General features: G+C 34.9%; 2 protein-coding genes across 2 annotated transcripts; one reads left to right on the top strand and one right to left on the bottom strand.

Moving 5' to 3' along the window:
- The first annotated feature begins 813 nt into the window (after positions 1 to 813).
- On the top strand, positions 814 to 6,942 carry Dhrs4 (Dehydrogenase/reductase 4). The gene is made up of 5 exons (XM_019046901.2): positions 814 to 1,088; positions 1,853 to 2,033; positions 2,940 to 3,017; positions 3,625 to 3,771; positions 4,706 to 6,942. Exons 1-5 carry the CDS (start codon positions 874 to 876, stop codon positions 5,009 to 5,011), a joined length of 927 nt encoding a protein of 308 aa, XP_018902446.1. The 5' UTR covers positions 814 to 873; the 3' UTR covers positions 5,012 to 6,942.
- A 100-nt stretch (positions 6,943 to 7,042) lies between these two features.
- On the bottom strand, positions 7,043 to 13,587 carry Dnaaf4 (Dynein axonemal assembly factor 4). Its single transcript, XM_019046896.2, has 7 exons — positions 12,507 to 13,587; positions 11,856 to 12,087; positions 10,789 to 10,935; positions 9,570 to 9,835; positions 8,967 to 9,067; positions 7,903 to 8,056; positions 7,043 to 7,346 (listed from the first exon to the last, which is right to left on the bottom strand). The coding sequence occupies exons 1-7, from the start codon at positions 12,627 to 12,629 to the stop codon at positions 7,107 to 7,109; spliced, it is 1,263 nt and encodes a 420-aa protein (XP_018902441.2). The 5' UTR covers positions 12,630 to 13,587; the 3' UTR covers positions 7,043 to 7,106.
- Between the last annotated feature and the right edge of the window lie 511 nt (positions 13,588 to 14,098).

Here is a 14,098-nt window from a genome sequence, read left to right as displayed (position 1 = left end):
CCGCATTTGAAGGCGTTTTCAAATCAGCCAAGTTCCGATACCCGGATTATCGTTTTGCATAGTTCATATTCTTTTGTTATATTCCGTGCCACTTGTTTGTTTTTAATCCTCGTAGAAAAACCACCCATTTGTAAATACAATTCTAGCTGGAGCGCACTTCAGCTATGCATTCACCACTGCAAAAATTTCAGAGGAAATCGACAAGCCCAGCGTGCATGAAGGCAGGCCTACCGCAAGGGGGGAATACTGGGTCCCTGGTACCGGGGCTACATGCTTTTGCTTTTCTACATTTGATCATGCCTTCTCTTATTTCATTTTGGCAATACGACGCCTGCATCCGTCGCTCCACCCTCGCACCGGTACTTGTGTTTTTCCAGTGCGATTTTGCAGCCGAAACATTAAGAAATTGGCCACAAGAACAATATTTTTATGTCATTCATCGTCTACAGTTAAGGAGCGTAATGTCAGGTCGTGCATACAGCCTCAAGAGAGTGAACGACCGTGAAATCCGTGAGCCGACCCCAGACGGTGGCACTGCGTTCTCGTTGAGAGGAGGGGAGTAGAACCGATTCCTTTCTTGTTCCACGCCACCGCTGCATGCCCCCAGCCCCCAATCGTAAAAATAAAACTGGAAAATGAGGGCGACCTTCACAATCCAAAGGACTCCGAGGATTTCTCAGGCACAGAGTTTATCTGTTGGTCTCAATCCGCGAATTTTGTAAGGTGGAAGTTTCATTTCGAGGTCTCATATGGGAAGTTCGGGTGTTCTTCCCAACTCTTCTGTTATATTTTGGTTACGAAAATGAGTCGAGTTGGATTTTCATTGATGAATGAAAAGCAAGTCTAGCTCTGTGAATGCTTTGACGGCAGGTGATGTTGTTTAAAATCCTTTCTAATTTAAATCTCTGTGTCAAAGTCGGCTGTAGCGAAACGACCTTCACAAACGTGGCGGCGGATGGGTCAACTACTGATAACAGCAGCGCACCGTGTTTACATTCGTGTCTTATCAGCGACAGAAGAATCATGACAGCGAACATCGCGAAGAAACTGTGCGGTAAAATCGCGGTTGTCACCGCCTCAACTGATGGGTATATATAAGTTTATTTAATTTCACATCTTTGACATAATTTAATCATATTTGGCTCTTACAATAGTTTTACGTAGCCTTGCTGCTCAGAAATTGATATTCACTTTGAGGTTAGGACTTTCTGTAATCAGAAAGAACCTTTGGTAAAGTGCGATTTTATGCCTAATGCTCCATTTAAATAAGCTGCTTTACTTGCATTTATTCTCCAGCCTTATGAGAGAAGCAACTAGGCAGTAAGAATATTTGTGGCTCCATTACTAAATCAACTGCGGTGTCTTATTGCACCTACAACGAGAATTTTCTCGATCGACAGCCCATGAAAGAGTACTTACCCGCAGAATTCTGTAAATTATGTTGATGTGTAGCTAAAGGGTTGTAACTTGCCGTCAGACGGAGGATTGTAACGACAATATTCGTCTTAGTGTCTACACTGATTTTCGGACATATCCACAGCTTGGAGTGTCAACGAAGAAAAAGCTGAACATAAGCCCATTCCACAAGCTCTGAAGGAAGCTGGATATTTGAGTAAGAGGCTGTCAAACACTGTGCTGAAACTTCAAATTGTTTCGGAAAATTAGCTCGCTGTTAATTAGAATTTGTAAGTAGTGCTTAATTTCAAGCCCAAAGTGTGGCCTGGCCATCAATATAGCCATAACTGTATCTCATAGCAAATTTTGTATCCTACGTAAATCACAATCTTTAACTAACATTGTAATGAATACAAAATTCATCAGATCTTTTTCTTTTTGTGTTTTCCCTACATAGGATTGGTTTTGCAATCGCAAAGAGGTTAGCAGTGGAAGGTGCGAAAGTGGTCGTCAGCAGTCGCAAAGAAACCAATGTAGCAAAAGCTGTCACCAGTCTACAAAATTCTGGACTTCCAGATGTTTCAGGAGTAGTTTGCCATGTTGCAAAGGCAGAGGATCGTCATAGATTATTTCAAGAGGTAAACTTTGCAAATACATATCGGATTCATCGAAAAAAGCACCGTCCATGTAATTCAATAATTTTTTTAGGAAAAGGATGGTTGCGCCAAATTTTATAAAATCAAATTCCGTATGGATTACTGTTTCTTACAGATAGATCAATCCTACTAAGAGAATAAATACCTTTCAAAGGTACAAAATACCTCGATACAATACCTTTTTAAAATGTCTGTTCTTGGATTGGAATGTCTTTCGCTTCGGTGGAAGGAGAGCATTATATGTTTGGGTGAATCACACCAATTTCAACTTATGTCTCTAACTAAAGTAGCACAGGTTGCAAAAAATTGCAATTCCATTGTAAAATTATTTCTATTGCATCGGAGCATCGTGTATGTTGCCTGTCTACCAGTTGCTCATCTCATTGAAATTTATTAAAATTAAAAGTAGTTGCAATTTTTCTTTGCTCTGCAAGTTGCCAATCTTTCTGGTATCTGGAACTCAGTTTAATGATGACCCAAAATCGGCATTTATTGACTAAATGATGATAAAAGATTGCAATTTCATACTGAAAGAATTACATTTTTTTGCATTGAATTGCAACTTTATTTCAATAAAGTATTTTTGATTACTCTGCCACTTGGTAAGGTGAACAGTATCTAAACTAGTTAAAGATTTATTTCTGACAAAATTTGATTCAAGAGGAAGCTGACTTCTGGCTTTTGGTTACCATGTCAATTACCATGGTGGTCAATATAATTGGCGAAAGCTTCTACTGATGTCTTGGCCTGGTCACCGTTGCAGACTGGCTGATTCAAAGTGTTTCCTTGAAACACTGCTGGTCACGACTGCCGTGTCGAAATTTTTGGTTTATTTAACCGGTATCGCACCAGATAAACATTTAAATTTGTTCATTTCCTGTATTTCAGGCTCTAACCAAATTCGGGGGCATCGATATCTTAGTCTCAAATGCTGCTGTCAACCCAACCGTTGGAACAATCTCCGATGTAAGTAATTTGAGCAATTGTAGAAGAGAACCGATGAAAGTTTACCATGCATGGATCTTAAAGCTGAAATGAAACTCGGTTTGGGTGAATGCTTGAGTGCAATTATTTGCTTCAATAGTAATCAGATATTTTTTGGAAAATAGACTTATCTGTATAAAAATATTTTAAAATAAAGTGGTAAAAAATTTGATTTTGGATTGTACTTTGAAAGCTAGGCCAGAATAGGTAAATTTTCCTCTCCAGCCTTGCGCGGCACTAAGTGCTTACGCCCTGAAGAGGACAATGTTGCGTCCCAAGGTAAGTGAAAGAAAGGCATGCTCCTCTCCTACTCAAACACTCTTAATCAACAAAACACTTAGTTTCGTTAGCTTTTTTTCAGTCTTGGCAGGAAATTTGTACAACAAATGCTGATTCAATTCGAAATTTGTTGTTCAAACTTCTCACCAAGACTAAAACGGTACCAATGCAACTGAGAATTTTGTAGATTTTAGGAGGTCTGTAGCAGAAACGTACACCTTCTCACCTTGCTTACTTACTCACTCCGGTCGTACCTTTAATCATTGTAGAAAATAATTATACTAATCAACCCTGCAAATTGATGTTTCAGTGTTCAGAAGAAGCATGGGACAAAATATTTGATGTCAATGTCAAGAGTGCATTTTTGCTGACAAAAGAAGTGATTCCGTTTCTACGGAAACGGGGAGGGGGATCTATCGTCTATGTATCATCCATTGGTGGTCTTTCCCCATTTAAGGTATGTGAAATCCTTAATAAGTATTTTAAAAACACTGAACATTCAGTATTTCATTTTTTCCTATCCTTTCATACATCAAAAATTTTAAAAAAACTAGTATTATGTCTTTTTTGTATACTGAAAGGTATGTACTGAAAATATGGTATTTAATTTTCCCCTCTTTTTCACACATTAAAGTGATTTGATAGCCGGAAAATCATGAGTTAGAACGGCATATGAAGTATTGCATGGATTAGCTCCAAGTTTTCAGCTAACTGTTAGGTACTCTCATTGAATTTTGAGATCCTATTTCTGCTTTCATGAGAATAAAGAATTTACGTATCCAATTCGATAAACAAATTCAGCCTAATAAAGGCAGGATTTTTTAGAGGAAAAATATGGCACTCTTCTTTAATTTTGGTACCAGTATTGAATGAGATATTTTTCCTCTGAAAAAAGGCTCCCTTTACCATGCCGAATAATCAAATTCAGCATGTAAATGTTCAGTCTTGTGACAACATATTATCCCTAACCACCCTCAAAATTAAATGTATATGACAGTCAGCTGAAAACACAAAGCTAATTTTTGCAATTTATTGCATATTGCTCTGACTCCAAATCCTTCAGCCATTGAATCACCTTAAATGGTACAGGAAATGACAGTAACCAGGGAGGTAATCAGAGTAGTCTTAATTCGCAACTCCAAGAGGAAAACTTTCAACATTTTTTAAGAGGTCATTAATTTTAGACTTTAAATTTAGCAGAGCTCGGTGGAGATAATTTTTATAGTTTTTTGCCAGAATTAGAATGAGTGCATCTGTCAAAGCCTCGGAGAATGCTGAAAATTCTAGCAGAAAAATGTTCAAATGAATTATCTTTCGTTAAGCCTCCAGTTAAGATGATTCTAAGATTAGAAGCTGATCCATTCCTAAAGTACGTCTCCTCTGATTTTCAGGTGTTAAGCGCCTACAGTGTAAGCAAAACTGCTCTTCTAGGATTGACGAAAGCTGCGGCGCAAGATGTTGCTCTAGAGAACATACGAGTGAATTGTCTAGCGCCAGGTATAGTTAAAACTAATTTTTCTAAAGCCCTCTATGAAACCGAGTCAGCCCACGAGACAGCTGTATCTATGATACCCATGGGCAGGCTGGCTCAGCCTGACGAGATGGGTGGAATAGTCGCATTTTTATGCTCTGATGATGCTTCGTACATCACAGGTGAAACTTTTGTCGTTGCTGGTGGTATGCAAAGTAGACTCTAAATGAAAGAATATCCAACCTAGCATAATTTTTTTAAATTCAAATATCAGATTTGTGTATGTGTTCAGTCTCCAAAAGTATGTTAATCTTTCTTGCTACCTCGAGTCTCCCTGACCCAGTTATATTATATCAAAAAGTAAAAAGCTGCAATAATTATTCCATTACTTTTATTGGGGGCTTTTTGAGGGCTCAAGGGGAAAGGGGATCTAAGCCTGCTTTACTGGATGTTTAGTATTACGTCACATTCGACTCCATTTTGATAAATCCTAGGCAAAGGTTAATACGGTTAGAGGATAATTTCAAATTTTGCCGTACCAAACCAGTTAGTCAATAAAACTGCCTGTATATTATTCTCTGAACTTCCACAATCATAATTAAGTGCAGGCTGCTCTTCGATGAGACAAACCGTAGGATTAGCTTCTGCACAGTCAGAAAAAAATTACTGTGGCTTTTTTTTTTAACAAACTGAATTTGTCACTCTAGGTATGATAGCTAAAGTGTGCTTTAGCAATACCACTCGATATTTGATTTTATAGTGCTTTGTGTCAACTCTAGACCCTCTGTTTAAAAAAGTGTGGTGAATAAATTAGACATCCAGACTGGAAATATTTGTTTAGTATCAAAATTAAACTTAAGGCTGATTAATGTGCAGATCTGGTTTTTAGTTCTATTTAAGTCTTCAAGCTAAGCACTATGAATATATTTTCCCTCAAAATTTTAGGAAGGAGACAAATTACGCAACAGGAAATCTGGAAATCGACTCTGAAATTAGATGAAAGTGTTTATAATTAACTTTGGTCGAATGAAAATAGTACAAATGATGTTATTTGCATAGTTCGATTTCCACTTGATCTGTGTTAAAAATACTCATCAATATCTTGTTCAGTCGTTGATTTCCAGGCCTCTCGTTGTGCGAATAATTTTCTCTATATTTAGGAAAGGAAATCACTCGGTTTTTTCTTGTTCAGACCTTGCCAAGTGGCGTATTTCCCTGTAACTAAATTCAAATTAATCATCAAGTTTAGTCCAAGAGGTTAAATATTTGCAAATCTCACCTAATTCACCTGACTTAACCAAAATGTTATTAGTCTAAAAAGGAAACGTTCAACTGCTTGGACCAGGGATGGCAGTGTCATAATGGCAGTTCCTCAAGTAGTATCAGCAAATCATCGATTTGCAAATTTTTTCCATGATTACATAATATTTAGGAGACTTCAAATAAAATGTAATAATAGCAAAAATGAACAAAATTCAATATTATAGCTGTCTCTGAAAGTAGTGACAATAATTAATTTAATAAATTTTTAAGGTGATGGCTTGTATCTTTAATTTTTTTTTTTTTTTTTTTGGTTTTTTTGCTCTAATCCTATAGAATTATTTCAATTTTTTTCAATATCCATTTTTTTTCGATTTATTTGTGAATTGTATGGTAAGAAAGTTTAAAATAATTCCAGATTCATGACAGAATCCTTTGGATCCAATTTGTTGATGTCTGTTAATTTTTTTGCTCTGGATTAACTCATACTAAGGGTACTCTTTGAAGTTATGTATTCATCATTTGTCTAGTGCATTTTTTTAATTTTTGGAAGATGCACTTCCATTTCATAGATTTAGCTCACAAATATGTTTCAAATTGAATTAGTGCCAAGTGCCCTTTCTGTGAGAACGCCTCCACAAAACCACTGAAGTCTTCCATCTCTTAGCATTCTTCCAGTCTTTTATTTTTCCACTTTTATTATTAATTTCAACTCAGCTCAATACTGTTGAATTTTCTTTCAATCTTATTTATTTTATCTTGTTCTTTTTATTTTTATTACTTAAATTTGTTTTATATTAGATTTTAAGCTGTGTAATTTTGTTGTCAGGTTAACTGTTAAGTTTTTTGAGCATTTGTTTTATACTCGATTTTGAATTATATACAATATAACAATAAGTATGCATTGTTTTGGCTACAGTGATACTTTCCACTACCTCTGGACTTCAGTAGAGTGCCCAAGAAGAATTTTAAATTAAAATAAAGTCGGAGACCAGGATCAACATCACTTAAAAAACTTATGTGTAATGATAGGCAATAGATCTTTGTAACAGAACTGTTGCTTAAACTTCTATATCAGTGATTTCACCGTCATTTTCAAAATTTCTTTGAATTTGAAGCTTAATATTTTCCACATCCTGGCGCAGTTTATCATCCGTAGGCACAAGTCTAAGGGCAGCCTCAAAATCCATCAGACCGTATTTCATTGAACCAAGTTTGCAAAGAGCCATTCCTCGGCGCACATGCACTTGGGCTCGTGCTTCTCGATTTATCTCCACGGCTGGCTGGAGTAAGTCAAGTGCCTGAAATGAAATTTAATTGTTAGCTAAAAATCTAAATAATTTTTTTGCTAGTTGAATACACCTCATTGACAAGCAAAATGTCCAAGTCATCATGAAATGATAAAAAAAAAAAAAATAACCATTTTACTCTCATGTAGATGGGATGTGAATGTGTGAAAAAATATGAAGACTTGCAAATGGAAGTGGCTTCTCATTTTAGATGAAAGGTTAGTTCAAAAATGGGAAACTTGGGGGGAAAATACCTCATCTTTAAAGCAAAACTGGAAGATCAATTTCTCTATTGCGATATTTTTGACCACATTTTATTTTTTCAGGATGAAATTACTGAAGACATTAAGTACAAGGCAATTTTCAGAAAATATTTTTGAGTAGATATGGATTTAAATTTGACAAAAGATCAGACTTTGTGTTTCGTTATTCACCATCAATAATATAACCTGAAAATAAATCTACAATGTTGTCAGCTGAGGTACACATGCACAAGATATCCATATCCTTTTTGTGTGGAATTGTTGTAAAGTAATTTTATCTCAGTAATTATTTTTCCAGCTCTTACCTTAGATGCATCCTCCGCTGCCTTGTGGAAATTACCTAGTTTCAAATGTGCAGCAGAGCGGTTGGAATATAAGGCTGCCATTTTATTACTGAGTTTGATCCCATGAGAATATGCACTAACAGCTCCTAGGTAATTGCCAAGCTTGAAAAATGAGCTGGAAAATAAAATTTTGAATTTTCATGTTTAAGAAAGGTAGTTGGAAAGAAAAGGTATTCAAAATCTTGTCACGAAGAAGTAATCAATACTTAGAGCAATAAACCGAGGAATTGATTCATTCTTCCAAAATATAATTTTTGATCAAGAATCACTCACTCAAATAAATAGGACTTTATGGCTTGTTCAAGATTAGTAATTAAATTCTCACCAATCATTGCAACTGAAAATCTCATTTCAACACATACTTTTATTAGGAATTCTATTCTTTTGCAGAATCCAATGTATGAGCCTGACAGTGTAATTTCATGTGCTTTCTAGACAGTCGAGGACAAAGGTGAAATGTTGTACCTTATGTCATGAAAATATACGCCTTGCATTTCGTTAGTTTTTCCAGCAGTCATATCCTCATATTTTTGCCTTTAACTTTGTATTTTCATCATGAAGTAAGTACCTCATTAGGATGCCAAAGATGGTTAACGGAAAGATTGGTTTAACGCAATTCATTAAAAAACATCACTGACGGTTTCATGCACTGGACCTCTCATATGTGACCGAAAATTGTCTCACTAACAGCTAATTTTTTAATCTAACGAGTCAGTCCGAAAGTACATTGGTCAATTCGAACCTGTATTAGGAATGGTTGCCACAGAATTTAGAAAATGAAATTCGCTGACATTTCCCGGTTTTACCTGACTTTTTAAGATTCCCTGACATTTCCCGGTATTCCCTGTCTGTGGCAACCCTGATTAGGTTCCCCTCAGTTGGTGTAATCAACCTGACTTGTAGAATGCCAAACCGATCTGTCAGGGTTAGTAAGTGTGGAGGTATTGCTTCAATAAAAGCTATGACTTGTCTCCTGGAATGGATATAAATTCCAAGTTTATTGATAATGAGGGAATGGTACTCACTCTCCCTTTTCTTTCAGCCACTGTGGATCACATTCCTCAGGTCGCAAGTCTTCTGACACAAATCCTGCTGCTCTCCTTGCCTCTGCCTGTTTTCGCAACCACTAAAAAATTCAAAAAAATTCTTCTTTCATTCATTTAAAAGACAAAAATCATGTGATGTTTTATGAATGTTATGCAAGCTTAGAACATAAGTAAGGCTAAAATCAATAGAGCCACTGTAAATAAAATTTCCTCGCGCTGAGAAGGGACTCTAACTGCGAGCAGATTCTTATGCTTAGTTTTATGAACTTACTCACAAAGAAAGAGCACCCAGGTGACATCTCTTCTTTCCCATGCTGTCAGATATAATTGCTTTGAGGTCTTTGATAATTTGGCATCTACTTTTCCTGATAGTAAAGAGGACTTAATTGAGTGTACAGAATGAAAATTTCAATGATCTGCCAAAAAATTATCTGGACGAAGTAACTTTTTTTCTTGTGAGACCTATAAACAAAAACCCCAACACATACACACTCATAATATAATGTATGCTTACCCTGGAAATATATGAGATTTCCTTAAGAAAAATTCAAAATAGCTTGAGAGGAAAATTAAAAACTTTACCTCTTCCTCCTCTGGAAGTTTGGATTCTCTACATGGTGTCGGGAATTCACGGGGTGTGAATTGGACGTCAATTCTACCAATACTGCGAATTTCAGGATCAGGAGGATTCCTTTTTTTTTCTTGAACTCCATCTAATGATTTAGAATCTCCAACAGGTACAAAGTTTTCCTCCTCTTTTTTCCCTATGGCTTTTTCAATTTTCTGTCGATGTGAGTTCACCTTCATCAAATCTTGATCCGAGAAAATATCATTTTTGTTTACTGCAACTGTGATCACAAAAAAAATTGTTGAATTTTTTTATTTTTTAAATCAAGCACACATTAATGTATTTTTAGATTGACAGGCTTATCTGAAATCATCCAGCACAGCCAAATTATTTTGTAAGTCTTCTAGATGAGAACTTGGAAAGGAAGACGCCGCTTGCCGCATTCAAGAAAAATTCACTCTTTTGGTAACAGAAATCAATACAGAAGTAACAAGAATATGCTTAAAACTTAAGCAAAGGATGACACAATGTTTAATTTTCTTCTAAAAAGAGGAAGAAAAAAGAGGAACTAATCATTCTAAACTACTATGACTATTACCATTACTACTTGGAACTTGAAATTTGAAACTATGTAGTCACTAATTTCCCATCTTTTAATTCTGAATATTTTTGGCAGTGGACCTCTAGACAAGATTACGAAATCAAGCACCACAGTATATGTTATTTTGTTGAAATTTTTCATAGAACATTTTGCTGGCCTCCTAAAACCTTCCAAATTCAACTTTTGAGTGAAGAAATAGTTTTTTGTGTACATGATTCAAACTTCGCACTAACAAAAAACCGAAATCTACTTAAGTCAAATTGAGCTTTAAATTAATCTTATGGTATAGTTTACAGTGGGAAGATTCATCCTGTGAATCGATTTTTTTTTCCAACATGATCAGAGATGGAAGGAAATGAGTGTGAAACTGATCTGTGTAACTGATTTGTGTAACGTATCGTTTGTTTTTAATAGCTGATTTGATTTACATTGAATTTTTTTTTTTTTTTTTTTTTTTTTTTTTTTTTTTTTTTTTTTAAATTGATTTTGATAGTTTACAATGTGTTACCTATGCATGAAATTTTGATGAGGAAGTGTGTCTTATAAAAATCCAATTCTTGAACCGTGTCCTGTGGTCTATTTTGATAAACCTGTAAGAGTTTTTCATTCGAAAAAAGGAAAAATTTAATTACCTTTAATTGAGTCTTGTTCCCATTGTTTAAAGTTCTCAATAGCTTTGTCACGTTCTGTCTGACGAGCTTTGTCAATTGTTGTCATGTATTTAGTCTCTAGTTTAATTTGTTCATTGATAGAAAATTTCTCTCTCTCAGACTTTCTTTCTGAAAAATATTTGGTCAATTTTTTTAGGAGAATTTTAGAACTTTCAAATTTAATCACCAATCTAGTTAATAGAAATTAGAATTTTACACCGGCAATTCTCAATAGAATATTTCCCCTCCCACTCCTTCCTTTAAGAAAAAAAGGAAATTTGAAGATTGGCAATAATCATGGATTGTTTTCCAAATCATAAGCATGACTCTAAGTGTGACTTGCTAAAAGAAAGTATCAGAAAATTTTTTTAGTTTGCTGCTCTCTCTGCAATATAGTCAGTTATGCATTATCTGCAACCATAAAAACACAGAAAAAAGTTAATGTTTTACAGGTGATTCAAAATTTCAGCCTTTCAAACCACTTAAAACGGTATTTAGGAGAACTCTTTTCAATTTTTGCAGCGTCCATCTATTGCCTTTGTTCTCCAATTCTATCTTTCTCATGCTATTTGGCAAAGAAAACAGGCATAGATTGATAACTCTGATCTTGATCTATTTATCTCATTTTTGTACTTCTGTAAAATTTGCTGGAATAGGTATAGAGGTAGTCTTGAGCAAATTCTTTCAAGTTTAAACCCAAGTGGTACAGTGCAACGAAAATATTGAAATCATTTTGTAATTTAATGCAATGAAGTTGCAGTTTTTCATACCATAAAATTACATTATTATTTTATAATTTGGTCGGTTAGCGTCGATTTTAAAGGATCGATTAAATGAGTTCCATGCGTGAGATAGGTGCGCAATTTGCAAATCGTTTCAATTTTATCGTAATAAAGTTCAATTGAAGCAGCCCCCTCAAATTAATCAATACACAAAATACTCAACGCTTGGATACAATGGCAATAAATTACCATGTAATTATTGCAATTTATTGCAGCCTTTACTATTTGGTAGTAAATAAGTAGATGTAGGTAAAAAAGAACACTCACGAGTTTTTAGGGACCCTCTTTTTATGGCCTCTGTTTGAGACTTCTCAATCATTTTTGTCTTCATTTCTAACTTCTCTTCCTTTGTCAGCTTCATCTCCAGACTATCCCATTCTTTTGCTTCTTCTTTGCAGATTTCAAAAATAAGTTCATTGTCAATAACCGTGCATTTAGTCGCCTCATATTTAACAGGGTGAGCCAGAAATAATTCCAAGAGGAATGGTGGATAACTGACCTTGAAAACATTCCAGAAATTAAAGTGAAAATCTAGTTTTGGGATAGTTGGCACTAGTTTTAAAATTGGAAGTTAGGAACCCGCCACAGGGTGTGAATAGCCTTCATGATTGAATTATGTTTCAAAGTTTCCAATTGGATTATTGTTATTTGAAATTTCCCCTTGTACTTCACTTTCCCAGGGAATCTTTTGAAGTCTCAGATAGTACTACGGAGTATTAGACGAAATTAATGCAATGAGTTGTGAGTTCCGTTGAAGATTCAAATTTCAGTTTGATGATCAAACTCATGAGGACTGATAAGGGCTCACTAAGGTTAAATAAGGTACCAATGTTTTTCAGAACACACTGCTAAATCTTGCAAAAGAAAATGAGCAAGTGATTAAATAAGAGTGAAAGGTAGATAAAGGAGTCAGCTCACCTTGATGAAATTATCAAGCATAAAAATATCAATCTTAGATTTTTTTGCTCCTTTTAGTGGGACACGAATATTAATAGATAGAGGAGTTTGGCGCCAAGAATAATTTTTGATGAAAATTGGCATGATGGAACAGTAAGAATATGTAAATTAAAAAAAGTAAAATAAGTAAAACCAATATAAGTAACTGTATCAGTAAAATAAGTTGGAAGTCAATCAGTGAAGAAGGAAGTTTAAAGTTTGTGAACCTCTGTTAAATAGTTAAATTATTCTTTAAGTTAAAAACTGATGATTTCTGATCAAGGATGCTGTTTGCTGTAATGCAAACCTTGATTTCTTCAGTAAGTAATTTAAGAATTAAAATGATGACAAGTGTTTTATAGAATAATAAGAGCTTAAAAGAAATAGGTGCTCCAGAGAACAAGTTGAAGTAAAATTCCCTCATAGACCTAGAGCTTGATGGTTGCCATGGTTACCTCATGCGTTGATCAAACAATCCATATTCCTTTACTGCTCGAAGTTTTTTAAGGAGATTACTTACAGACATGCCATGAGCTTAGTTATGAATTAAGCAGCAATTAAGGTGCACATAGAAATGTGACGTTTTAATTCTGTATTCAATGCACACATTTATTGATGGAAAATTGTTGAGGATCGACATTTTCCATCAAGTAGATTACATGCACTTGGGTTTACTGCGGGGTGTCATTTGTAGTACAGAAATAAGGCATTTGTAGGAGTTATTAAATAAAATGAAATGCCCAAACATAATCGCCTCCACGAAAAAATGAGCAACTTTTTTCACTACCATCAAAAGTGTTAGAAATCAATGGTTAACATTGAAAAATGGAACCCTCAGATTACGGACTGGAGCGTCTAGGCTGGTTTCTCATTTTTTCAAGAGGAAAACTAACCAATAGTTATTTCCTATCAGTTATGTGCATGAAGTATATTCTAAAATTAAATCCTTGGATGAACGGTAGAAAGCATCTCTATCGCAAAGCAACATGATGGAAATGCGCCATTCAAAACGCTGGTCATTACCACTGTTCCAGCCCAGTGTGATCAACGAAAGACGATCATAACTGCTTTGGTAGGAAGGATGCTAATTTTTCAACACGAGGTTTTCAAGTTTCTTACAAATTAATCAAATATTTATCATTAAACTATATACAGAGGCAGGGTGAGATTAGGTAAGACTTAAAAATTTCCAAAGCAAACTTCCTTGAGGATATCAACAAATCAAAATCCTGTTGTATGGATAAATTAAATTTATTTCGAAATTAAATTAGGCTGGCATTTAAAAGTGTTAAGTTACAAAAGCAAAGTCTAAACCAAAAATTTTGGATTTATTTGCCCACACAGACATGAATGCTTGAGGTTTATTAAAGTCAATATGATTGTCATCATAAACCCAATAAAGAAAAGAAGAATAACAATGGCTAAACTTAGGAAACATGAACCTCGATTTGCAGCATTTTACACATCTCATAAATACCATACTTTTCAATTTAAAAACAAGTTATATCTATCTCTTCGAATTTGTCACGATAAAGTAAGCTCCTACCTAGTTGAAAAAAAAAAAAAAAAAAAAA

Source organism: Bemisia tabaci, chromosome 1 (genome assembly GCF_918797505.1).
Source record: "Bemisia tabaci chromosome 1, PGI_BMITA_v3".
In the NCBI taxonomy this organism is placed as follows: Eukaryota; Metazoa; Arthropoda; class Insecta; order Hemiptera; family Aleyrodidae; genus Bemisia; species Bemisia tabaci.
The sequence above is the reverse complement of the archived record's forward strand: the minus strand, read 5'-3'. Positions and strand labels throughout refer to the sequence as shown.